The sequence below is a fragment of the Apostichopus japonicus genome, chromosome 6 (genome assembly GCF_037975245.1).
Source record: "Apostichopus japonicus isolate 1M-3 chromosome 6, ASM3797524v1, whole genome shotgun sequence".
NCBI classification, from domain to species: domain Eukaryota; kingdom Metazoa; phylum Echinodermata; class Holothuroidea; order Aspidochirotida; family Stichopodidae; genus Apostichopus; species Apostichopus japonicus.
In genome coordinates, this window is record NC_092566.1 from 7,221,981 (window position 1) to 7,249,727 (window position 27,747).

A 27,747-nucleotide genomic window follows, 5' to 3' on the forward strand; every position below is an offset into this window, starting at 1 on the left:
TAGCTCAGTTCAAACCACTGGTATCTCACTGGTATCTCACCCGCGAAACTATAATCGAAGACGAAAGAGAGAAATACTCGACCAGATCAGAAAAATTGCAAACTTTCAAGCCAGATATAAGAAAGATGGATATCAGTTTCCATTCGTTGGTGATAATTCTGTTTTATTTGACTGCACCCTCTTCAGCTAGTGAGTACATTGTTTTTTTTTTTTTTTTTTTTTTTGTATGTCAATTTGCTGATTTTGTGGAGTTTAAGGGGAAAAGAGGAACTTATTTCTTCTTTTTTTCCATTAAGACGTCCTTATTTCTACTATTGATCTTTCTTTATTGATCTAACATGTAATCAATGTATAGTTACCCAAAATCATACTCATTGATTCAAATAACTCCTTAATTAATTCAACTTGTATTTTGTTAATCATGTCAGGGGCTGGTTTGGGATTTACAAATGGAGGGTTTGTGGCCCTGAGGTGGTTGAAGCCGACTCCCCTGTACATTGGGAGAGAGGGAGGGGGATCTGGGTATACTCCCCTGGAAAAAACAAAACTGGAATTCTACATTCTGACGAATGTTTAGGCTATAAATTAGATCAATATTTAGTTCTACATGACAGGATTGCTTATATGACTATATAAGCCTCGTTTGGTGTCTTAACGTCATCAATCGATAACATATTGTGAGAAATATTCACATTGGTTTGGGAAATTGGTGACCAAACACAACAGATGTTCTATAACAGAACAGATGCATTATGGGTATTTAAATATAGTATCTCCAACCACACTTCAATTTTTCTAGCATTTTTCCACATTAATTAATTAATTAAATTCTTACCGTACTATTTCGGCGAGAGGATTTTGTTCCTCACTTTTATCGCAGACTTATTAATTAAAAGACTAATTAATTAAAAGTTTTTTTCAATTTCTTTTACGGCGGAAGGACAGAATAGGAATAGCAGTGATTTGGCAAATATTCCAATAAAGTATTTAGTCAGTACATATATTTATTTTATACCTTGCTCTTAATGACCCTCGCTTTATTCGAAAATAAAATACCATTGTACTTAACCGTTAGCTTGACTTAATAGATATAATACAAGCATCATATCAAATAATAAGGAAAAAAACGGCAAAAAAAAAAAAAAAAACATTGTCAAAAATTAATGTCTCGCCTACTGTTTGCATGAGACTAATATATACGGACACGAAAAGTACAAGGGCGACCATGAATGATCTAAAGTTCATAAGAATCATGGTAATTACTTGTAATTAATAAACGTTCAACTAGTCAACAACATAATGTCTATACTAGGAGACTTGGTTTGTAATTTGATGGATTGTAAACATATTCTGTGTATTAGATATTTGGTAAGTTTGGTAAAACTTGCAGGAAAATAGTGACAACGCGGGGTAAAAGTAGTTATGAGCACGACTTGGCGTTAAGGTATTTGGATGTAATTAAATATATAGTCAAAATATGCTTTAGAATGTAAGATGTGACATTTAATTTCTTCCTTTCCTTCTTATGATGGGTGTGTGGGATTTTCCAAGACCCCCCTCCCCACCTCATACATGGAAGTCTTCGTCAACGACTCAAGTGCCCTACCCCTTCTTTTTTAAGTCATGGATCTGAATTTAATTTACGTCTTCTACCCATAGTTAGTTGGAGTTAAAAGCCCTTCGTATAAGCACGTGCGTATTGTATACGCAGCCAAAATACAATTGGCTCTCTAAACGTCGAAGCAAACTGTGTCTCAGCTCAAATATGTGCTTTTTTATGAAACAAATCTTTGAATTAAACTTTTCCAACTTTTACCTCATAATTCCTACTAGACACTAGCTTACATTACATAATTCTTGGCATATAGTACAGGTTGGGGGTACTGATTTTTACTTGGAGTACTGTTTTAACTTTCGAGTCCTTTTTTGTGACTATTTGAAGTTGCAACTCAAGTTAATATCTATGTCTGAGCTCAAATATGTGTGTTGTTTTTCTAGAAAACAAATATTTGAATTAAAATTTTCCAACTTTTACCTCATATTTCAGACAAGAAACTAGCTTACATTACATAATTCTTGGTATATATTTTACAGTGTGGGATACTGATTGTTAGTTTAGAGTACTGTTTTAACTTTGGAGCCCTTGTACTTTAATGATTGCGTAAGTTCACCGGTGAAAGGTCAAGACCATTTTTTTTACCTTCAAAACTATTCCTCCAATCGCGGATACTCGAACAGGTTCCCAAGAACAAACGTTGTAGACATAACGGGTTTGGCTTGTGAAAGGTTAATCAGTCAATTCCTGCAACCTCATGATTACATTCATATTATTAATTGTTAACAGATTAAATAGAACGATGTTTACTCTGTAAGTAAATATGTAGTCATTTTAGTCGCCTTTTGCATATCTAAGATAATCAAAGTTTACTAGTTTAGTGTTATTGTTAAGGAAAGGTTCGTTGTTTTATCTACAATGTTAATTGGCGGTTTTTCTAGCTCCCTCGCTGCACTTTAAGTACGGTACCTTTTTGAACTTTGGTCAATATCTGAACTGACAAGTTCAACCAAGTCATATGATCACGTGACACAGAGTAACACTCCAAATGCTTAGTAGTAATTATATATTCAAACTGATTCTCCCCCCCCCCCAAAAAAAAAACAAACAGAAAAAGCCGGGACACTTCTTTTTTTATTCACTATGTAGAGGGATATTCCATTGGCTGATGGGGATACTTAATAAAAATAATGGAAATTTTCTAAATCCACAGATCAAATACTACACCCACATAGCATTTCAGTATGGCGAAGATTTTTATTAGTTAGATGTGTTTCTTTGTTTCGTTTACGTTTCAAAGTTTTCTTCCTTATTGGAAATAATAATAAAACAGAACTATAGTCGGTATACTTAGTTGTATGATTATGGAAATAAAATATCAACAATTTAACCCAAAGCAGTGCAAACCGTTTACTATAAGTTAAATAACATCGTTTTTTTTTTCTCAGATTCAACTGCACACAGCGTCACCAATGCAGATTTTGCCATAACGGCGCACTCAGGTAAGCGTCTAAACTGCAATACAAGAGATCTTTGTACTGAACAACTCCCCGAAACAGCTGAGAAAATTCTTGTTCCGTTTCCTGGTTTAAAGGTTATATTACGAGGACTACCATTTTGTCAACGTCTGACGTAGTCAAGGAGAGAAGGTTCTTAGCTGCCATTTGTTTTTCATTAAATATTTTCATGGTGAATGTTAGCGGAGTTTGTTACTGAGCAATCCACAAAGCATTTATGCAATGATAGAGATGTCCCATCGGCGTACACATTAAACTAGACCGACTATGCTAATGCAGGGATGCGTCAAGAAAAGTAAAAACCATGGTGGGTTCTCTCTTTCAACTATAGTCAATTTTGATGAAATCTTCATTCCCCCCTTTTATTGTATTTTAACCATTTTTTTCTTATAGCAGTTACTAGAGATGCTGTTACCACGGACGATGATTATGGAAATAAAATATCAACAATTTAACCCAAAACAGTGCAAACCGTTTACTATAAGTTAAATAACATCGTTTTTTTTCAGTTTCATTTTCAGACAGCGTCACCACTACAGATTCTGCCACAACGGCGCACTCAGGTTAGCGTCTAAACTGCAATTAAATCTTATCTACAAGAGATCTTTGTACTGAACAACTCCCCGAAACAGCTGAGAAAATTCTTGTTCCGTTTCCTGGTTTAAAGGTTATATTACGAGGACTACCATTTTGTCAACGTCTGACGTAGTCAAGGAGAGAAGGTTCTTAGCTGCCATTTGTTTTTCATTAAATATTTTCATGGTGAATGTTAGCGGAGTTTGTTACTGAGCAATCCACAAAGCATTTATGCAATGATAGAGATGTCCCATCGGCGTACACATTAAACTAGACCGACTATGCTAATGCGGGGATGCGTCAAGAAAAGTAAAAACCATGGTGGGTTCTCTCTTTCAACTTTAGTCAATTTTGATGACATTTTCATTCCCCTCTTTTATTGTATTATACCATTTTTTTCTTAAAGCAGTTACTAGAGATGCTGATACCACGGACGGTTCTAAAACTTTAGCCCAATGTATGTATTCTTTGATTTTCTCATTTTTAGTGGGTGGGGGGGGGGGGGGGTTAAACTATTCGTTACATTTAGTTATATTTAAGTTATTTTAGATATATATATATATATATATATATATATAGATATGTATATATATGTATATATATATTTCTTTTTTATATATATTTTTTATATATATGTTTCTTTTTTTTCGTTTACGTTTCAAGGTTTTCTTCCTTATTGGAAATAATAATAAAACAGAACTATATAGTCGGTCTACTTAGTTGTATGATTATGGAAATAAAATATCAACAATTTAACCCAAAACAGTGCAAACCGTTTACTATAAGTTAAATAACATCGTTTTTTTCAGTTTCAACTGCAGACGGCGTCACCACTGCAGATTCTACCACAACGGCGCACTCAGGTAAGCGTCTTGAAACTGCAATTAAATTTTATCTACAAGAGATCTTTGTACTGAACAACTCCCCGAAACAGCTGAGAAAATTCTTGTTCCGTTTCCTGGTTTAAAGGTTATATTACGAGGACTACCATTTTGTCAACGTCTGACGTAGTCAAGGAGAGAAGGTTCTTAGCTGCCATTTGTTTTTCATTAAATATTTTCATGGTGAATGTTAGCGGAGTTTGTTACTGAGCAATCCACAAAGCATTTATGCAATGATAGAGATGTCCCATCGGCGTACACATTAAACTAGACCGACTATGCTAATGCGGGGATGCGTCAAGAAAAGTAAAAACCATGGTGGGTTCTCTCTTTCAACTATAGTCAATTTTGATGAAATCTTCATTCCCCCCTTTTATTGTATTTTAACCATTTTTTTCTTATAGCAGTTACTAGAGATGCTGTTACCACGGACGATGATTATGGAAATAAAATATCAACAATTTAACCCAAAACAGTGCAAACCGTTTACTATAAGTTAAATAACATCGTTTTTTTTTCAGTTTTAACTACAGACAGCGTCACCACTGCAGATTCTGCCACAACGGCGCACTCAGGTAAGCGTCTTGAAACTGCAATTAAATCTTATCTACAAGAGATCTTTGTACTGAACAACTCCCCGAAACAGCTGAGAAAATTCTTGTTCCGTTTCCTGGTTTAAAGGTTATATTACGAGGACTACCATTTTGTCAACGTCTGACGTAGTCAAGGAGAGAAGGTTCTTAGCTGCCATTTGTTTTTCATTAAATATTTTCATGGTGAATGTTAGCGGAGTTTGTTACTGAGCAATCCACAAAGCATTTATGCAATGATAGAGATGTCCCATCGGCGTACACATTAAACTAGACCGACTATGCTAATGCGGGGATGCGTCAAGAAAAGTAAAAACCATGGTGGGTTCTCTCTTTCAACTATAGTCAATTTTGATGAAATCTTCATTCCCCCCTTTTAGTGTATTTTAACCATTTTTTTCTTATAGCAGTTACTAGAGATGCTGTTACCACGGACGATGATTATGGAAATAAAATATCAACAATTTAACCCAAAACAGTGCAAACCGTTTACTATAAGTTAAATAACATCGTTTTTTTTCAGTTTCAACTACAGACAGCGTCACCACTGCAGATTCTGCCACAACGGCGCACTCAGGTAAGCGTCTTGAAACTGCAATTAAATCTTATCTACAAGAGATCTTTGTACTGAACAACTCCCCGAAACAGCTGAGAAAATTCTTGTTCCGTTTCCTGGTTTAAAGGTTATATTACGAGGACTACCATTTTGTCAACGTCTGACGTAGTCAAGGAGAGAAGGTTCTTAGCTGCCATTTGTTTTTCATTAAATATTTTCATGGTGAATGTTAGCGGAGTTTGTTACTGAGCAATCCACAAAGCATTTATGCAATGATAGAGATGTCCCATCGGCGTACACATTAAACTAGACCGACTATGCTAATGCGGGGATGCGTCAAGAAAAGTAAAAACCATGGTGGGTTCTCTCTTTCAACTATAGTCAATTTTAATGAAATCTTCATTCCCCTCTTTTATTGTATTTTACCAATTTTTTCTTATAGCAGTTACTAGAGATGTTGTTACCACGGACGACGATTATGGAAATAAAATATCAACAATTTAACCCAAAACAGTGCAAACCGTTTACTATAAGTTAAATAACATCGTTTTTTTCAGTTTCAACTGCAGACAGCGTCACCACTGCAGATTCTTCCACAACGGCGCACTCAGGTAAGCGTCTAAACTGATATTAAATCTTATCGTCAAGAGATCTTTGTACTGAACAACTCCCCGAAACAGCTGAGAAAATTCTTGTTCCGTTTCCTGGTTTAAAGGTTATATTACGAGGACTACCATTTTGTCAACGTCTGACGTAGTCAAGGAGAGAAGGTTCTTAGCTGCCATTTGTTTTTCATTAAATATTTTCATGGTGAATGTTAGCGGAGTTTGTTACTGAGCAATCCACAAAGCATTTATGCAATGATAGAGATGTCCCATCGGCGTACACATTAAACTAGACCGACTATGCTAATGCGGGGATGCGTCAAGAAAAGTAAAAACCATGGTGGGTTTCCTCTTTCAACTATAGTCAATTTTGATGAAATCTTCATTCCCCCCTTTTATTGTATTTTACCATTTTTTTTCTTATAGCAGTTACTAGAGATGTTGTTACCACGGACGATGATTATGGAAATAAAATATCAACAATTTAACCCAAAACAGTGCAAACCGTTTACTATAAGTTAAATAACATCGTTTTTTTTTCAGTTTCGACTGCAGACAGCGTCACCACTGCAGATTCTTCCACAACGGCGCACTCAGGTAAGCGTCTAAACTGCAATTAAATCTTATCTACAAGAGATCTTTGTACTGAACAACTCCCCGAAACAGCTGAGAAAATTCTTGTTCCGTTTCCTGGTTTAAAGGTTATATTACGAGGACTACCATTTTGTCAACGTTTGACGTAGTCAAGGAGGGAAGGTTCTAAGCTGCCATTTGTTTTTCATTAAATATTTTCATGGTGAATGTTAGCGGAGTTTGTTACTGAGCAATCCACAAAGCATTTATGCAATGATAGAGATGTCCCATCGGCGTACACATTAAACTAGACCAACTATGCTAATGCGGGGATGCGACAAGAAAAGTAAAAACCATGGTGGGTTCTCTCTTTCAACTATAGTCAATTTTGATGAAATCTTCATTCCCCCCTTTCATTGTATTTTACCATTTTTTCTTAGCAGTTACTACAGATGCTGTTACCACGGACGGTTCTACAACTTTAGCCCAATGTATGTATCCTTTGATTTTCTCATTTTTAGTGGGTGGGGGGGGGGGGGTTAAACTATTTGTTACATTTAGTTATATTTTAGTTTTTTAGATATATATATATATATATATATATATATATATATATATATATATCATCAGACAACTCGGAACAGACAACTGTTGTATATAAACTATTATAATTGCTGCGTGACTTACAAACAGGGTTCACCAATTTTCTCCAGATTTTATCAATGTGTTAATCGTGCTTCTTTCTATATTATGGAATCATGTGACTGATATTTCACAACGTCCTCTAATATTGTCTAATAGCAGAATGTTGTATACAAGTCTATTGACTTCGAACTCTATAAACAATATGTAAATGCATGATTAAATCCATGTTTTTGTATCGCATAGGGGGTGATATTGAGGACATTCGTCTGGTATCGGGAAGCACGCCTCAAGTTGGACGCGTCGAAGTCCTATACAACGGTGTTTGGGGAACGGTGTGTGATGACCGCTGGGGCATTGTAGATGCACTTGTCGCTTGCAGACAGCTCGGTTATGATACCGCTTCGGGATACCTTACAAATGTAATTCCAGGCTCAGGGCCCATTTGGATGGACGAAGTAGATTGCCTTGGAAACGAGAATTCCTTATCAGAGTGTGCGCATGCCGGCTTTGGAAATCACGACTGTAGCCATAGTGAAGATGTTGGTATTGCCTGTGAAGGTAACTTATTTCATTGCTAACTGCAACATTGTTCTGAATAAAAGAGTTACAATTAGCGTTTAAGTTTATGAGATAAAGCTAGTTACCGTGGCAACAAATTGTACTGGCGCAACAGCTCCACTACACCGCTTATATACATACAAGGTAACGATTGACACACTGAACAATGATAATCAATTTATGAATATATTCTGACCATGTACACTACAGGTTTGTACACTGAGATGTGATTCTTGTGTCGTTTTGTCTTTGGTATGAACCGGAACGGTGACAAGCATACAACGCAATTGAAATCGTAAAATGATAAGAACATGTTTTACACAATGGATCCCCCGTCTAATAACTTTCTCTACAAGTAATATATTGTTGACCCGGTCTCTATCTTCAACTTAGTTTACCAACTAATTAATAGCGCTCACTCGCTATAGAAATGCATGTGTGACGTTGCGTGTCTGATATATTAGTCTGTAGTTCGGAAGGGAGCGTGGCGACATGTTCGGCACTTACATTTGCGAAGAGCGCCACACAAAGCACTTCTAGTAGTCGCTTTAAAAACACTTGAAAAGTGATGTGGTTGTCAATATGAATTTAACCCATTTTCCAAAATCAATTGGACATATAGTTGGCAGTACAATCTATGCTACTTAATTTCCAATGTTATGCATGTTTTCTCGATTGTTTCAAACATGAACCAAATTAGAGGAGTTATAATTTAGTGCCTTTATATAAACAGTTTGTTGTAGCAATTTCCAGAAATAATAAAAAGGATGGACAGACAGACAGCCGACATGCAGACGGACGAACGGACGGACAGAAATAGAGATAAAACCTCATCGTGGTACTTATCAATTACTAAACCGAAACGATGAGTTTGTGACAAACTGAAACCACCTCGTAGCAAAGTGAAATTAAACAGAGTTAATAAGTTGTCAATTTGGAATTAGAATAAACGACTGAAGTTTTGGTTCATTTTCTTCCTTCAACAGTGCTCACCTCAACTTCTCCACGTAAGTATATCTCACGGTTTATTAAATATATTATTATTAAAGGTTGTTTTCGCCAATACGCAAAAATAAAATTAACTATGATACCACTTTTTTCTACCATCCTTGGATCCTCGAGACAAAAAGAAGATCATCTGACATTTTAAATATTCACTTTTAAATCAGCTAGCATTTTTTAAATATTTTTTAAAGTAAATTTTGTCATTGTTATCCAACACTTAAATAACACAAAACTGTGGTTCATTATCAAGTAATGACTAAACAGACGAGAAGTTTGAAAGTTAGTCAAAATTGCATGTTGCATGTGATTACTAGTAATGTAAAAAGTATTTATTCTATAAATTCTTCCATCGGCCTACAGACCCCCCCCCCCCCCCATGAAGGTTTATGTTCCTAACAAATAATTCGGGGCATTTTGAGAATTTAATTCAATTAAATTAATTAAATTAAATTATACGATGATATTGTCACTTGTTGTCGAAGAGGATATTCAGTCGACCCAAGTATCCCCTCTTCCCACCCTACCCCACCCTGGCCCTCCACGCGTTGGGTTGCGCCACTATTTATCAAACTGTGTTCTATTTCTGCCGATAAAGTTATATATATCTTTATTGTTTTTCTTTGTCGCCTGACAGCGTTTCACCCAACCACATCATTGTATGGCCATCCACATGTTAACGGTGAGAATGATATTCATTGCCTATTTTCGGTTTCGTTCTTTTTCTTCATTTTACCATTTTTTAGCTCGCCTTATTCTCAGTAAACCATCCAAATGAGTTTATGGGATAATTTACATGGCAGCGTCAGATCGACACCACGTTATAACAAACGTCAAATGCAGTCTTAGTTTCCCCCCTTGAAATCACGCCCATTGTCTCACGGTGAACTTTAATGTATTCATAATTAGCTTACAGTTATATATATAACAATGCTTAATGCTCTAAATTCTATTATATCTGTTCCTTTGATATGCAAATACAACTAATGCTGAAAGATTCTTTCTAAAGTTGTCTTTACTTGCATATATTTCTAACTCTCATATTTGCTTTGGTTTTCCTCTGTCTTTTTTCCCCCCAGTTTCGGAAACCGTAAATGTTAATGCTCGATATAACTTCACGTCTGTCAACTTTAGCAGAGGATTTTACAGCAACAACTTGCACCAAGAAATGATTTTCAAAGCACCACTGGGGCACCAATTATACATCCACATTGACTTTTTGTTTACCGAGGAACATTACGATACATTAAATATCGGAGACGGGGCAGTACCAGGCGAAAATCTTCTATTATCCTACTCGGGAGGGCCAGTAGTAGATCAACTGACCGCTATATCGTCAATGGGCAGTCTCTGGTTCACTTTCAGGAGCGATTCGTCAGTTATTGGGGTTGGGTTCAAAGGTTACGTAGAAGTAACCAACATGACGTCGGATGGTAAGTTTAAATACCACCCAAATCTGTTATGATTAGACATCAATTCATGGTCGTCATATTTTATTGAAGAAAGAGTCCGAAAACACTTAGTGATGGCACATCTAGATTTACGTACGATGAACAAATGCTGCCCATAGGGAACAGGAAATATTTCAGTTATTGCAATATATATATATATATATATATATATATATATATATATACGTCACAACATACCGTAGTCATATGTAGCCATATGTAGTTATATGTAGCCCTAACATAACCCCTTCCAATATTTTGAGTTCATCAAACATTCTGCTAATACAATCTTTGCCTCTCTTTTCCATCCATTATACAATTTAAACAATAACAATAAACCCCCTTTTGTCTTTTTGTATCACAAAGAATTTGACTGCGGTAGTGATTTCAGCTGTAGTAACAGCAGTTGTATACCAAGACAGTCTCTTTGTGATCATCTTCACAACTGTCCTGATGGGAGTGACGAGTACAATAGCAATTGTTTGCCTACAGGTGACTTTTCATTTGCTTCTCTTTGTTTTTATTGTCATAATGTTTTGCTATGGTCAGATGTGATGCAACTGTTATGGTCAGAATTATGTATTGTTATGGTCAGAATCAGACGCGTAGCCAAGGGGGGGGGGGGCGAAGGGGGCACCCGCCCCCCCCCCCCCCTTGAGCATATTTCTTACAAAAAAATTTAAGGTTTTTATGATATCGCTAGTATTTTCAAAAGAGAAAATGCTAAGATGCAACTAACAAGGCATGGGAAGTGCCATTTCCGGCGATCTGGGAGGCATTTACAGCCAAAATTTTCTTGTACGCTTCGCGCCAACCATGGTGGCGCTACGCTTAGATAGTTTGCAATGCAGAATCTACAGCTTCGCCCCTCCCTTGGCAAATTCCTGGCTACGCGCCTGGTCAGAATTATGTATTTTTATTGTAAGAATGTTTCGTCATGGCAGATTGTATAAGTAAATTGATTACAGGTGTGTAATTTCTTGATGTGTTTTAGCTCTAACCAGAACAATGTTGAGAAGAACTCGTAGATAATAATTAAATAAGTTTGACCTTTCAGTGTACCGAATGTACAATAAATAAAGATAATAATAGAATGTAAATATAATTCGTTTACATACACACTGAACGTTTTCTATGATAATTCTGTAAAAAATTTGTTGTTGGCTGGAAATATATAAATGAATGAAATATTATGAAACAGGAGAATAATACAGTGATACCGCCCAATCACACAGGGCATGTCCTAATTACTAGTCATTTAACTGGAGTATTGATCCAAGTATGCAAGAATTATCAAGAACGTTGATTATAGCCATCAAAATTTTGGCATTTCGTAACATAACAATTGCAAATACCCTGAAATGACCAAACATGTCAACAAACTGTTTATTTAGAAACATAGAAGGTTGTTTTTATAGAAGGATCTTCTTCAACGACGAACTTTTCGGAAGAATACTTCGTCAGTCTATAGTGGTTTGAAGTATATATAGGCTATATTTTGTTATATTATCTTACAGGCCTATCTTCTGTGCAATCCTTTGGAGTTTTTGCATGATACAGTCTCATTTATCTTCTATCATTCGACCTTCCCCGCCACCCCCCCCCCTCCCGCCTTCCTCACCCGCCCATCTAATCACGTTATCAGTTTGATCGTCCCACACTCTCAAATACCTTACACTGAAGTACCGATACCTTCCTCACCACACATATATAGTTCTTGCCCTACTTTTCCCTCTCCGCACCTCTCCTTAGCCCTCTATTCTTCTGTTGCACAAATTGCCCCCTTCCCTCCTCCATACACCCCTATGACACCATCGATCCCTCACACAACTTACCCACCGTCACGTTTGCAAAGTCTGCTTTAGCCTGAAATCATGACATGAACACGTTATTAACCATTGTGGCTGGCATGTTATCGTAACATGGAAATATTTCATATATAATGGTACATTGTGTTTTGTCTGTTACACAGATCTCACGACAGCTCAACCACCAACGAATGGTAAGAGAAAAAAAAAATTATAAATACGTTTAGATCTTTTCAGCAAAAAGAGAAAAGAAAAAAAAATCAGTATACAAAATACTTATCCTTTTATTATAATAAAACTCCCATAATACTTTAGAACAGCCTTCCACAGTATTGATGTTTGCAAACCTATACCTCAATTTGTGTATTTTTCTTTACAGTTCACGAAGTTATTACTCTTGAGTCTCGTTACAACTTTAATTCTGTGAACTTCGACAATTACCAGTACCCGAATAATTTACGACAAGAGATGATTTTCATTGCACCTGAAGGAATGCACGTCCTTATAAATATTGATTTTATAAGAACTGAGCGAGGATTTGACTATCTTATAATAGGTAATGGAAACATTACGAATCAGGAATCCGTGCTTCAGTTTTCCGGAGGTCCTTTCGTGGATGAAATCAAAGTAGTATCGGAAGGGAATCAAATGTGGTTAACTTTCACCACCGATGACATCGTGAACTACCAGGGTTTCAGAGGTTTCGCAGAACCGGTTAACTTTACTACCAATGGTAATTAATGTAGAGTTATTTCCTGAAATTGTATATTTTTTATTTTGTCTAAAGATTAACAATACATCAGAATATGCCAAATTCATGATTAAGAAGGTTGGAGTTTGTTATTATGAGAGGCGTAACCATATATGTTTTAAAGTTTAACTGGCCGTCAAAATGATAATCTGTTATTAAGTCCACTACAATTGCAACAGGTCAGCGGGAGGGGGCGGGGGGCGGGGGGGGGGGAGGGCGAAAGCCATACTTATCGTAAGCAGAATATTATGCAATAGAAACGCCACTCCACCGTAACATATTCGTATGTGACGTAACTGATTCATTAGTTTATTCTATAAAAACAAAACAACTGATAACACATCTACGCATTTATTTAAAATAGGTATTAACACAAGTTTACGAATATTCATATCGTAATTTGCATAACACTATTGTAACGTACGTTTTTTTCCTCAGAAATTGAATGTGGGAATGAGTTCAACTGTCAGAATGGAGCGTGCATACCACGCAGAGCTGCGTGCGACTCCGAAAGAAATTGTGCGAATGGAATTGACTATGGTCTCCAAAACTGTCCAAGTAATTCACAGCTTTTGTCTTCTCTTAATCATTCTCTTCTTTTATGAAATTTGTCTCTGTTTCCAAGGTAACGTCCAACGCCTGACAAAGCCTGAAAGCGCGTGATATGTTAGGTTGCTATAACATCGCAACGCTCATATGGTTATACACGTTAGTAATAGAGGATCGTAACTTAGAATGAACTCAGAAAGACTATGAGCAGTGGCGTAGGAAGGTACTTTTGAGTGGGGGGGGGGCTGAAGACTGATGGCCGGCCTGGGGGAGGGGTCTAAGGGGATGGGGTGTCCCACTCCCCTTTGGAATTTTTTGCATTTCCAGGTAGCCTCAGATGCAATTTGGTGCAATATAGCACACTTCAACACCCACTCCATTTTGTAAACTTAATTTTGTATTTTCACCAGGCCTTAGATGCAATTTGGTGCTCCAAATGAGATTTTTTTTTCTCATTTGGAAATGAAAAAGGGGTTTTCTGCCCCAGCCCCCCGGTTCCTACGCCCTTGACTATGAGATCTCGGTTTTTCGGTATTTTGCCTCAATATCCAGTTTACTTTATATTCTCTCTGCAAGGGATGACTTATGTTGTAAAGATATCATACCACAAACTCCTGAGCTTTCACAAGAATCTCGAAATAAGCCGAGCTGTGAAACATTCAAAATGTTTCGAGAAAAAAAAAAGCAGGTTCACTTACTTCATGGGGCATATCAGTAGTAATTACTTTGTTTTATTTGGGTGCTTCACTGATTGATTGATTGCTTAAGATTTAAGAGTAATGTAAATCCACCCAAGCGACCTGAAGAAAAGTGTTTCTGTTAAAGAGAACTTATTCCACATCATATAAAAAACATAAAAGTTTCATTCGAAATATTACACCCGTGTTGATTCGATTTTTCGATGCAGCCAATGTCGCGCTCCAACACAATGACCACTTTATATTAGTTTCGCTTGCTACCATTGTAAACTATTTAGTAGACTAAACGAAACAACAGTTATTTAATGAAGGGGATAATTTAATGGAGTAATAATGAACTGTACTGTATTGATTGGCAAAAGAAGGTTCTTTAAGGATAAACAGTGCACAAACTGCAAGTCTATATCTAAGTTTTTCGCACTCCGAGGAAATATAAATGATTGGCGTTAATCTAACGTTTAAGCTATTCGATTAAAACAATTTTTTCGATTAAAATAATTAACTTACTATTTTTTTTTTAAATTAATTTTCTACAGATTTTACGACAACACGAGGTAAGTGAAAATATCCATTTCCAAAATGTCACCAAAACTAGTCAGTATGCAAAAAAAAAAAAAAAATTGTAAAGCTTTTTTTACAGAAAACTAAGATCACAGACTGGGATACCATCACCCAAATTGGAAATGGAACAAATTATCCTCACCTCTTTGGCGATTCTCAAAGAGGTTACTGACCGCTATGGTCGTATTTGGGCGAAATTCCCTATTGACATTATATTAAGTTTCCCATGGTAAAAGGATACTCTCAGCAAGGGTGGTGGTGTTTGGGGGTGGGGTGGGGTGGGGAGGGGTTAGAGACAGTGTCATTTCACTATCGATTATCAATGTATCTGTTCTATATAAACACAAATTCAATATTGTTCTATTTCTCTTATATGTTACAGCACCACCTATTTATACTACCACGCTATGTAAGTATATACCAAATAAAGTTCAAAATATGTTTACCTAAGCTTGAGTAATTTATAAAAACAAAGTAAAAAATGAAAACCCTGTTTCTTTTTAGTTAGTTTTTCAATATGTGTTTATGCACATGTGCTAACAATTCTTAAAATTTGTGTGCAATTTGCACTAATATTGAGAAGAGCTTCAGAGCGACGAAATGTCTCGAATCGGATTAAATTAGCAATTATGAAACTAAATAAAGATTACTACTAGAAATAAAACCAACAAAAAAACATTGTCTGGGTTGCAATCTGGGATTAATACTTGGTTATTGTGGTAAAATAATTATAAAACCGACTTAAAGTAAATAAAACTGTTCATATTAATTTAATATTAAAATATGTAGTAAACTTGTTATGACTATATATGTAACCTTGTTTGACATGGGTTATGCAGTCCTGTGTTTACGCGATCATTTGCGCCATAAGAAGGGTAAAGCTTTCATGACGTTAATGTCGATTATAACTTTAACGACACAGCGTTTCCTTATAGATTCGATGCTACTCTTAGAAACAGTAAAACAACGGTTAGGCGAGTGATGCTATGCAATTTAAGATTCTTTGGTATATGCTCTTTTTGTCAGACAACAATCTCAACGTGCGCTTGGTGAATGGTATATTCCAATCTGAAGGGCGTGTTGAGGTCTTCCATAATCACCAATGGGGTACAGTCTGTGACGATAATTGGGACATAAACGATGCCAGTGTGGTTTGCAGGCAGCTGGGATATCAGAGAGCAGAGGCAGCCTTGATATGGGCGTATTTTGGTGCAGGTGTCGGTCCAATATGGATGGACGAAGTTAACTGTGTGGGGAATGAGGCATCCTTGAGTGGTTGTCAACACGATGGATTTGGTGTGCACGACTGTTCACACAGTGAAGACGCAAGTGTACGATGTACTGGTAAGTTCATCGTAGTTTTCCTCACATTTTGTATTTGTAATGTGCTCCTCTCGGATATGATGCTGTCTAGCGTAAATCCAACGGTATAGTTGCGGACCATAAATTGCTGGAAAAAGAGCAATCAGAACATTAAATTCTTGCTTGTTTTTCGAACGGTCGGTAGCTGTTTAAGCTGTTAGAGATGTTCAACCAGTAACAGATCGTTGTGTAGATAAGAACAATAACGACGAAGAGCCGACAGTCTTTTTAGAGACTATCAGTATTTGCCTCAGGTTTTAGCATGATACTAAAAATTATTATAAATTTTCAAAAGTAGTCTGCTGGTGTCAGGGGAGGACTGGCCCACCGGGAAACCGGAAAATTTCCCGGGGCCCTACCTATGTCGGTGGAGGCTGGAAGTTTTTTCATTGTTCTGGATTTTCCAACTCACTACAATTTCAATTATATATATATATATATATATAAATATATATATATATATATATATATATATACATATATATATATATATATATATATATATCTATCTTCATATATATATATATATCTTCATATATATATATATATATATATATATATATATATATATATATGTATATATATATATATATATATGTATATATATATATATATATATATATATATATATATATATATATATATATATATATATATATATAAATTAAAATTACATTTTCACAATGACTACAGGGGTCGATGTTCGTCTAGTGGGTGGATCAACTCAATACGAAGGGCGTGTAGAGGTCCTCTATGATAACCAATGGGGTACTGTATGTGACGATTATTGGGATATGAGTGATGCTACAGTAGTTTGCAGACAGTTGGGTTACCAAGGGGCTATCTCTGCTCCTATAAATGCCTATTTTGGTCAAGGATTCGGTCCTATTTGGATGGACGACGTACACTGTGTTGGAAACGAAACCTCTATTGACCAATGTTATTTCGATGGATTTGGATCACATAACTGTGGCCATAATGAAGATGCTGGAGTACAGTGTATTGTGGGTGAGGTTAAAGTTCAAATTTTTCTTCATTCTGGGGGGGGGGGGCGGGGGGGGGGGGTATCTATGACATATGGCAGATAGCTTTGTTCTGAATTCCTCTTCTGAGTGCGCATATTAGTATGGTACCCGTTCAGGGCCAAAAAGGCAAAATGCACTCACGAATCACTAGGAAAAGATGTCACATTGGGAAATATTTAAATACAATTATTTATATCTGTCCTTTGTCTAGCACAAATAAATTCGTGACCCTCATCTCTACCTTAAAATGATTAATCCTCAGAATTTATGAACATGAGCACTTGCCCCATGAATTAGTTTATCGAAGGTGCAAATCTAACAATTTTCCTTTAATTTGCTTTTTTTTTAGATTCAAACCCTGTGCAAACCACAACAGGTAAGCCTACAAGCACGTACATATTCCATTATCAATTAAAATGTTTTTCTTTACAATGGCAGCAGTTTGTTGTCACACGGCCCAACTAAAAATGTCTCATCTTGGTTTTAGGACAGCATTGGTGGTATATAAATGAGTGTACGATCCTGCTAGTGTCCTGGTCTGATCGATAGATATCGCCTTATCCAAAAAGAAAAAACAGAAAATAAAGAACCTGACAAGAAGAGAGCAAGGGCCTACAGATTTGGGCCCTCTGAGTCAATTTGGAAACTCTGGAAATATGGGATAATGTATTTTTAATTTCAATAATATACGTCAGGAAAAAATAAAGACAACAAGAAAAATAAGAAATATAAAGGCATATAGCAAAGGTTAATATTATATTAAGATACAGGCATTTACAGTGCAATTATGACCTCCCACTCATTAAACTATTAATTGCCCTTTCTCACTTTTTTCTCACCAAATTTCTCACTTCATCACACCCCATGCCCACAATAACCCCACCCCCCCACCCCCGTCCTCTGTCGTTTGATAACTGCATGCATCGCTACGTCCATGCATGGCTGGCAGTATCGCTGGAGTAAATCTTAATAATTATTTGTTTTTTCTCTCTCTTTGTTTTGACACAGATTCATATAATATTCAAACGACAGCCAGTAAGTATAAATTACCTTATTAGTGTATAAATTGTCATATATATATATATATATATATATATATATATATATATATATATATATAACTCCTCCCCGTATGAACTACCGACCCTTCCCCCCACTCCATTCTGTGGAACCACCATTGTACAAAAACGTTACGGGACACAAGTACTGTTCACCTCCGTTTACTGTAGGTGACCCTCTGAATTCTTGGTTATACCAGAGCCATAGCTATATGTCTACAGCTCTGTTGGTTACGGGCTTACAGCTCCCTCTTTCAGCAGTTTTATCAAACTTTTGTTTTTAAACCAACCTTTGGTTTGCTTGTTGTTGAAATATTACAATATTTCAGGTACCTTAAAATATAATCTGGTGGTTTTGGTCCTCCAAAATCGCATCAATTTCAGGGGCTGATCCAGGCTTTTAAAATGGATTGAGTGTTGCCCTGGACTCGTTGCAGCCGACCCCTTTACAAAGTATATTTCTCTACTTATATTACTGGTAGACGTTAAATGGAGTATGCCGAGACATAATTAGTATATACTAATTAGTAATAATTAGCTGAGACATAATAAGTAATAAATTCGGTCTATAACAAGGTCTATACGAAATTTTTAGCCAATAAATACTTTTAGGGGTTTTTGGGGGGGGATGGGGGGTGGGTACGGGTCCGAGGACCGGGTGTAAACACACCCCCTGGATCCGCGCCTGAATGATGAAGTTATGAATATAAATTTCAAATTATTTCCAATTGAGCTTCAAAATGTTTTTTAGAAGATGTATGTGTGTGGTTGGGCAGTTCACAACTACGGGGGAGAGACCAATCCATAATACAGGTTGAAATTAATCAATGCGATCAGATTTTCCCTTTCCAGTCAACACACAATTGAGAAGGGTATGCCTTTACCATGATTTTCGTGGTATGCAATATTAGGTTCATAAATCATTTTCTAATGCATTTTACATATTTTAACTTCTCCATTCACAACTTTTTTTTTTTATAGATTACAACTTTGATATCCGTTTGGTTGACGGTGTATCCTCTAATGAGGGGCGTGTTGAGGTCCTTTACAACAACCAATGGGGCACTGTATGTGATGATTTATGGGGTTTGAATGATGCAATGGTGGCGTGCAGACAGCTTGGTTACCAAAAGGCGGACGCGGCTCTATCGTCTGCGCACTTCGGTGAAGGATCTGGTATGATATGGATGGACGATGTGCGCTGTACCGGGAACGAAACATCTCTCGATCAATGTCAACATAGTGGATTTGGTAGACACAACTGTGGCCATTATGAGGACGCCGGTGTTCGGTGCTCTGGTAAGGTCAAAGGTTGTTTGTACGTCAAAATCATGCATCATATCAAACCATAACCGTTCATAAACTTGAATCATATGTTTTGAATCGGATCTCATGACTCGCGTGGACTGTAGACAAACCCGTCCATATCTATACATGTTTACATTTAATCACAAATCGGCCCAGGCCCGGGCCCATGACCCCAATCTGGGACCCGTAGAAAACGAACATCTTGAAATATCGATTATTTGGGCTCTTCATATTACTTTCCTGAATGCAATGTATAAAAGCTTATATAACTATAAGCTTTCAAGAACCGACAAGAAGTTTTCAACCTTCCAAGAAGCGATTAGTTATTGAATGTTCACAATTACTTTTCAAGCATTATGTGTTCTTTGCCTCTGTTTACCTTTTTTTCATTTCTATAGTCTTAAAATTACATTACATATATAGAGCGTTGTGGTCAAGTGGTTTCAGGCCAGTGGACTTGTGATCTAAGGTTTGTAGGTTCGAGTCCTGGCCAGATCATTGCGTTGTGTCCTTGGGGAAGGCACTTTATCTCCATTGCCTCTCTTCGCCAAGGGGTATAAATTGGGACCTGTGAGATCAACTGTCAGTTGGGCGCTGTTTAGCTGCTGCCATGTGGAGGGATTTGTCTCTATGTTTGACAGGTTATCGTTGATTATGCGCCTCATGAGCACCTTTATCGTTGGATACGTCTGCGCTTTATAGATCCTCAATATTATTATTACACAGCATGACCTCAGTTGTATATTTCCATTAATAACAGGAATGGACGTTCGCTTAATTGGAGGCTCCAACCCTTACGAAGGGCGTGTGGAGGTCCTATACAACGACCAATGGGGTACAGTATGCGATGACTATTGGGATCTTACTGATGCAACGGTGGTCTGCAGACAACTTGGTTATCAACAAGCAGAAGAGGCTCTCCGATATGCTTACTTTGGGCCGGGGAGTGGACCCATATGGATGGATGATGTCCATTGTGTTGGACATGAGACATCGCTGGACCAGTGCCCGCACAATGGGATTGGATCGCACAACTGTGGCCACGGGGAGGATGCCAGTGTTAGGTGCACAGGTGAGTAACGAAAAATGGCTTAGCTTTAGGCCCTCCTCCTGATATAAGCTAGAATTTAGAATTAACCAGAACCTGTTGTAGCCAGCTTCTCTCTTGTCTTTCCGCTGACTGTGTTCTTCTCCCCCCTCGATTCATGAGGAATGGTCGTATGAAAACGTATATATGTTTAGTAAGATGAAGCAAAACGTTTACCAATGTTTTATTATCTCTATGATTTGCTCCAGAACTCATCTCTCGCAAAATTTTGAAAATGAATAATGTTAATCAGCAGATGAGGAGTAGAAAAGAGTAAAAAGATCAACCCTGATATTTAAAAGCTCTTTAGTTGTATAATAAGAATGAGATATTTTTTAACAAATGTGATCATTTTGCCTGTATTTCGGTATAGTATTGTATATAGTTTCCAATACTTGGTCGGTACACTTTTCTCTTTTTCCATTTTTCATTCAAGCTCCAGTTGATCTAGAAATCGTTCTTCATTGCGAAGCTTCTTATTTCCAAGTGGATATCCCGACGGCATTTATAGGAGGTGATTTCCACCCCTCCGAGATCCATTTGGCTGGTGATGCCAACGACCCCCAATGCAGAGGGTTTTATAATGGTGGATCATATATAAGCCTGAACAGCTCTCTCACGGGATGTGGTACCGTTTATTTGGTAAGTAGTACCAGTGGTGACCAATGTAATCAAACATCGTCCTGCCCTAACTTAACATAATCCCGTGGAATGGAAACTAAATTATGACTAAGAGAATTATGATGGAAAATGTTGTCTTTTCGTAAATATAAAAAGTGTACTTTTTGGTGGTTATTAGCGGTGAGGAATGATGGTCTCTCTAGCTTGTTAGCAAGAGTCCTGAATTTCATGTATCAGAACAAAAAACCATATAAGTTTCTGTTCCAGCACGTTTGATGTCTAGAAAATATTAGATTTGTAAAAATAATTATTACATATTATTATTATTATTATTGTTATTATTATTACTATTACTATTACTATTTTTATTATTATTATTTTTTCAGGAAAATTCAACTTACAGTTTTTACAAAAATGCGGTCATCAACATAAACAACAACAATAGTGTCATTGAATACATGAGCCTTCAGATACCTCTCACGTGTCAGTACGACAGATTCAAGAAATTACAGTCTCACTTTGTGACGATAAGTGACGTCATCATAAAACGTGAACGCGGACTTTTCGAATACGACTTTGCCATGTATACAGATATTAATTACAGCACCAGGTACTACTCGTACCCAGTAGAGGCGACGCTCGGAACAGATTTGTACTTCCGAGCCGAGTTGGTCAAAGGTGCGAGCAATTTAGAAATCCATCTCCGCAGTTGCCGAGCGACACCATCGCCAGATTACGACGATGCAGTGGTCTACGAGTTTATACGAGATGGGTGAGTTGTTACATTAGATGATCGGTGATGGGGGGGGGGGGGTTGGGGTGGTGGGGAGAAAGGATTAGCAGCAAAGCCAGCAGGCAGGCAGGTTCTCTACTTGATACTTGACATATGGGCCCTGCATTAGGACCTATAGATAAATGTGGTATGGTCCTATATTAAGTTTAATTGCTAATAAATTTGAGATACATTTAAGGAGGCGTTGACAAGAGCAGTTAACAAGTGTCAAACCTTTTACTTGTCATCACCGTAGTATCAAAAGTTAACACTTAATAACACTCTTAATAATAGTAATAACTGTTTATAAACAAAAACAAGTTTAGTATAAATGTATAGACTACGTTAGCCTATATATGAAGAAATCTGGACACAGCAGTCAAATCCATCCTGTTTCTTTTTCTGTTTGTCTTTAGCCATTTTCTCTTCATTTTTCCATTCGTGCGTGTGAGATCATGTAACGTACTGAAGATAGGTATTAACATTTGCTACATCAGAGGTGTGAATTATCCCAATTCCATAATATGTAATATATCAAATGTATTACCAAACTGTGCGAAAATGGACTCAATTTGTAGTACTTTCAGCAAAGTAAAGCAATGCAAATAATTAAGCACTAAAGCAATGCACTCCTAACATGACAAACTAACTTGGTTTTGGTATCGAACGTACATAACAATATGTCGTAGGGTTACCGTACTAAGAGTCCGTCCTAAAAAGTCGTCATTGTAGTCCCCAAATTTTGACAAGCTAATGACAATTGCTAAGTGACAAGTTTTCAAAAGCACTTTACATGGGTTTATGATTCTTCTACATTTGCGCAGAAATTCAGGTGGAGTGTTATAATAGACATTGAAATGTCTAATTTATGGGTAACTACATTTCATAGTGGCAATAAAGTGCTTCTTGAAATGTAATCGTTGGGTGACCATTATCAGAATATCTAGCATATTTTGGGGTTATTACTCATGACCTTTTAAAGACATTGCTGTGTGGAAGTCTAGATTTCCCTACACAAAGTCGACTTTATTGAATATTGTTTGAATATCGAAAGACGAATAGCTGTGTCTAGCATGTGTTCATGTACAGAGAAGACAACAAAAATTAAAAATAGGTAATAATAATGAAGTTTAACACAATATTTTTTCAGATAGAACTGACAAGTTTCAAACATTTCTTTACAGGTGTGGGGTAAATAACGCAGCAGTACGTGTCTTAACACCAGAGAGTCCGACACAAGCTGACTTCGAAATCGCCAGCTTTCGTTTCCGTCAGGATCTCGGTAGTGCTACCTCCCAGGTAACTAACTGTTGCTTCTCTCCTTCCTGCTGTTGCTAACGCGCCGAAATATTTAAAAACAGCGCCCTCTGTTGAAAGTCTCGGTAGAATGTTTCCTGAATCAGACAAATAAATACGCATAGAAATCAGATGGATAAAAAACAAAACATTATATGAATTATTTAATTTATATATAATATATTAGTTTTTAGCTATTTGGTCACAACAGTGGGTGTACCAAACCTCAAAGATGGTTATGTGACCATTCAAAGACAAATATAATGTACCTATACTATGTATTTATTTATTGTTATAACAAAACTTACGAACTTAATAGCAGAACTTACGAGTTAACTATATGTATCTTAGAGAAGAAAAGCAAACGATAAACTTTACAACGTTCGTTCGGAACATTACAAACGGTTAGGTTACCTATAGAGTATCAATTTGCAATAGTTAATGGGATATGATATACAATACTTCCATATTGGTCATCCTATACTCTGTATGTGTGTGTAGTAGGCCCTAAGTGTAATGGTTATTATCATGTTGTTAAGAAATATCATGAAGTCAGGCCTGTGGCTACAGCTAACAAGTATCTGTTTTACGTTGTGTACGGTATTCGCTCCAGATTATTAAAAAATATATAAGGCTGATAGAGAGCCACATTTAAACAGCCACATTTGAAGGTTAAGGCAAGGCCTAAATATTTTAAACCATACACTACATATACGCTTAGGCAATTCAATTTAATTCTTGATTTGTTTAACCAATTTAGGAGACACTTTCCAGATAAGGAAAAAAAGCCCATTTGATTTGATTTACTGGAACATAGCACTGATTAGGGTATGAAGGGTACATCGTATTTCTCATGTTCTAATAATTACCTCTCAGCTCCCTTTTTATCTTCATGTTTCCTATATGTTGATTACACGTACTTTTATAGTATTACTTGTTAAAGTTAAACTGTTATTCACGCTAAATCAGATTTTCACTAGTCAATTCATTCTTGTAAATGGTTGTATTTTACAGGTGTGGGTACATTGTGAGGTTATTTTGTGTGACGTCACGGATGCGTTCTCTGAATGCAGTCAAGGTTGTGAGGTAGGCCGACATCGTAGATCGGTAGATACACCGTACGGGAAACCTACTAGAATTATGCAGGGCCCTATCAAACTTTGGGAAAGTAAAACCGTAGCTGAAAGTGGTAAGTAGTCATCGTTTGGAACACGTCAGTATCAAATAAGTATGTGTGGGTGTGACAATGTGTGTGTTATATTGCAACCCGTTAATTTCTCAACGCCGTCACCTCCCCAGTCCCCATTCTCAACACTTTCCCAAACATGGTACGTCACTCCTTTTCGAAACAATATTTATATATGAATGTAAATGTATATGTTTCTCAAGACGTAACTTATATTTAGGCCGCTACCGTATCTTCTAAGACCACCATCCGGGAACTTTACTCTGATATCGCTAGCCCTGAGCTATACGGTAGCTTTTACAGACCTCATATTGTAGGAATTTATAGTCACCTTTTATTCTCGCTCTTCTTTTATAGGTCATTCATCCGATGAGGTAACTGCTGGTTCTAGTACCTTTATGGTGGCCATCTCTGCTCTTTGTGTAGTCCTCACTGTAGGATTGGTGATGATGAGTGTCGTCATGGTAAAAGTCCTGCGTAAACAAAACACTTATCAACGTATTCCGACACTCCCAGTAATAGAAAACTAAAGCAAGATCTCGGTACAGCGGACTGCGTATGTTGTCTTTCAGTATCATAGGATAAGTTAAAGGTACAGCTTACCTGTATGTATCTATAAGAGTAATACATTAAATACGTGAATATCATTGCTTGCAAATTAGAAGCAGTCAGAAGGCGAAATGGTATACAAATCTGAAATCATACGAGAAATATCGATACGTTGAAATTGGCAATAATAAAAGCAATCAACTGGTTTCATTACCGAAGTTTATGTGAAGTCTTTGGTTGTATACCTGTCAATTCTGTCTTTGATTGTGTGACGTTACTGTTGACTTTTTCTATTGTAATGAACTTGATGTTCTGAATACGCTGCGGCCTGCGGCTTTACGAGACAAAGGATAAAAGGCGGTGAAGGTGAGGGGAGGGTTGTACATACTTCCTCAACTTTCAAGGTTTGCGGTGAGAGCAATTGACAGACCAGGCTGTTTGGATATATTAATAAGTGTATTATGATATCGTGACAGTGCACATTTTATGTCCGATTGGCATCACTAAAAGCGATATATCACAGGTGGTAGGCTATGCTACACAGAATCATTTCACGTCTGCTTCTACATGCCAGCAAGTGCTCCTGATTCTATAGAGCAAATTGATTTCATTGAAAAATTCAGTAATCGATGTAGTTCATAAACTTATGTAAAGTCAATTTGGAAACCTTCCAATGTGCGTTTCACTTGTGGGCTTTACATTCACACGAAGAGTGTCCGAGCGAGATGTTGTAAAAGGAATGAAATCATTAATGACTTCCTCTTCAACATTTCATATATACTTCATTGTCTTAGCTCAATTGATTAACAATCCTGTAACTTGACAGTTGCGCACTACCCTTTACATAGGCTATGAGGTCATACATTGAATTTTTTTTTTTTATATTATCTTAATTTTTATTTTGATGCCTTAAATTTTTCTGAGGGCTCAAAGTTCTCAGAGTTATTCTAAAACAAAATTTCAGTTGTCTTTATAGCGCTAGGGTATATACCACGCCAGTTGAATAGCCCCAAAATGTCTTTGTTGTAATGTGTGGCTTTATGATATACATATAAGTTTTATAGTTACCACCACAGCATGTGATTTTAGCGCGTTTATCGCTGGTAACATTATATTGTATGCACGTATAAGCTGTGCTTAATTTAGTCCAATAAGTGATTGTTTGTTTGTCATTTTAAATTTTGCTTTGATTGGTTGTTCCTATATTTATACGCTTTTAGTGGTAGGCTTGTAATAGTTTTCACCTTAATTTATATTGCAGCTTGTGTCGAGTTTTCGCGGTCACGGTAACATTCCAAAGATTGTGCTCAATGTTGACTATAAGGATATATGCTGTGAAATAGCCACACATTTTCACGTGTCTTTTCTTCATTTCGTTCTTTACTAATAAAGTTGAAAAAAAAACAACTTTAGAAAGCAAAAGGATTTTTATTTTCTACATGTTACACAGTGGAGGTATGTCACACTCAATCGCTACCCTCCCCACCCCTCCCCTCCACCCCAAAAAGTTTCTTTGCCTTTTCAACTTCTTACCATTCCACATTGAATGAGGGGGGGGGCGGCAGTGGGGCATATTTCTCTGATTTGAGGGAGCAAACCACTAAGTTTCCTCAAAGCTTTCCGACTACATGGACCTCCGTAAGTTCCGTATCACAACAGCGCACTTTCTAAATAAATTTTCAACAACATGGTAAATTTGAAAATAACAAAAAAGAAATATATTAATACGATAAATGAAAATCGATACTGATACTTTTTGCCTTCCTGTTTATAAAGAGGCCAAATTTGAGGGTTTTCACAAAACTGGGTACTGTGCCAATGTCCCCCCCCCCCCCCACCTCCCTCCACTTGCCGCCACTTGAACAAAGATTCATGACTTACAATGAGTATAGTGTCTACCGTTATCTTTAGCCTTGCTATCGCACAACATGGTACCACCATTCATTACATTAACCATCAGACTTACATTCAACATGAGAATGTTATGAAATACCTCAATAATAAGGATGACCGTAGTCAAAGATTGATTGACAAATACAAACTAAGGCACATAATGCACTGTATAGTTGCACATATGTATGCACATATTCAATGATTTCCTCCTATATATTCCCTCTTCGTGGATCTTTTAGATGCAGTAAACATATTAACGTATTACGCTCAGGCTGGATTGGGCTACAGAAAGTAGGATGTGTGAAAGGAGAGTGGCAATTTCCCATCTCTGTCTTCTATTTTTGGACTTCACCATTTTTCCGATGTTCACATTCCGTCTAGTACCCTTATCACCCCCCCCCCCCCTCTGCTCCCAAGGCACAAATGTAAAGCAAGGTATTTTTTTAATCTCAGGGCATATGGCAATATGGCATCATCGTCGTCGTCGTCATCATCATCGTTGCCATCTGTACGGAAGCGTAGAAGGGACATTGCATTGACGAGTTACCAACTTGACTCTGCAAATTGACGAGTTGTCGAGATGGTAACGTGACAAAATTCAGAAAATTGACGTTTTGACGAGATAACGGATCTCGTCAATGCATCAATTTTCTGCAAATTGACGAGTTGCACACTTACTACGTATACCATCTCGACAAGATGACAAAATTCAGA

The 27,747-nt window shown here is 37.0% G+C and overlaps 1 protein-coding gene and 1 long non-coding RNA gene across 51 annotated transcripts in view; one reads left to right on the forward strand and one right to left on the reverse strand.

Annotated features, from left to right (window-relative positions):
- On the forward strand, positions 1 to 26,018 carry LOC139968825 (scavenger receptor cysteine-rich domain-containing protein DMBT1-like). 50 transcript variants are annotated; one of them, XM_071973279.1, is made up of 31 exons: positions 1 to 189; positions 3,004 to 3,057; positions 3,582 to 3,635; positions 4,055 to 4,105; positions 4,458 to 4,511; positions 5,051 to 5,104; positions 5,643 to 5,696; positions 6,233 to 6,286; positions 6,824 to 6,877; positions 7,294 to 7,344; positions 7,742 to 8,056; positions 9,043 to 9,063; positions 9,696 to 9,740; positions 10,138 to 10,491; positions 10,876 to 11,001; positions 12,482 to 12,511; positions 12,697 to 13,050; positions 13,507 to 13,626; positions 14,852 to 14,869; positions 15,259 to 15,285; positions 15,903 to 16,220; positions 16,932 to 17,246; positions 17,613 to 17,639; positions 18,272 to 18,298; positions 19,303 to 19,620; positions 20,390 to 20,701; positions 21,153 to 21,358; positions 21,724 to 22,109; positions 23,294 to 23,408; positions 24,420 to 24,594; positions 24,949 to 26,018. In XM_071973279.1, the coding sequence occupies exons 1-31, from the start codon at positions 126 to 128 to the stop codon at positions 25,119 to 25,121; spliced, it is 4,326 nt and encodes a 1,441-aa protein (XP_071829380.1). In that variant the 5' UTR covers positions 1 to 125; the 3' UTR covers positions 25,122 to 26,018. The 50 variants fall into 50 exon arrangements, with proteins under 50 accessions (XP_071829380.1, XP_071829382.1, XP_071829381.1 ...); XM_071973281.1 differs by having other exon boundaries at positions 7,297 to 7,344; XM_071973280.1 differs by having other exon boundaries at positions 4,058 to 4,105.
- The window catches only part of LOC139968843 (uncharacterized), a 97,546-nt gene that overhangs the window by 64,415 nt on the left and 5,384 nt on the right, over positions 1 to 27,747 (reverse strand). The gene's annotated exons all lie outside the window — the stretch shown is intronic.

Excerpts from the sequence above, each read along its gene's own strand:
- LOC139968825 (XM_071973279.1), top strand. The coding sequence starts at position 126 with ATGGATATCAGTTTCCATTCGTTGGTGATAATTCTGTTTTATTTGACT. Across the intron at positions 9,741-10,137 it reads TGGCCATCCACATGTTAACG|TTTCGGAAACCGTAAATGTT; the intron begins GTGAGAATGATA and ends TTTTCCCCCCAG. Across the intron at positions 23,409-24,419 it reads TCGGTAGTGCTACCTCCCAG|GTGTGGGTACATTGTGAGGT; the intron begins GTAACTAACTGT and ends TGTATTTTACAG.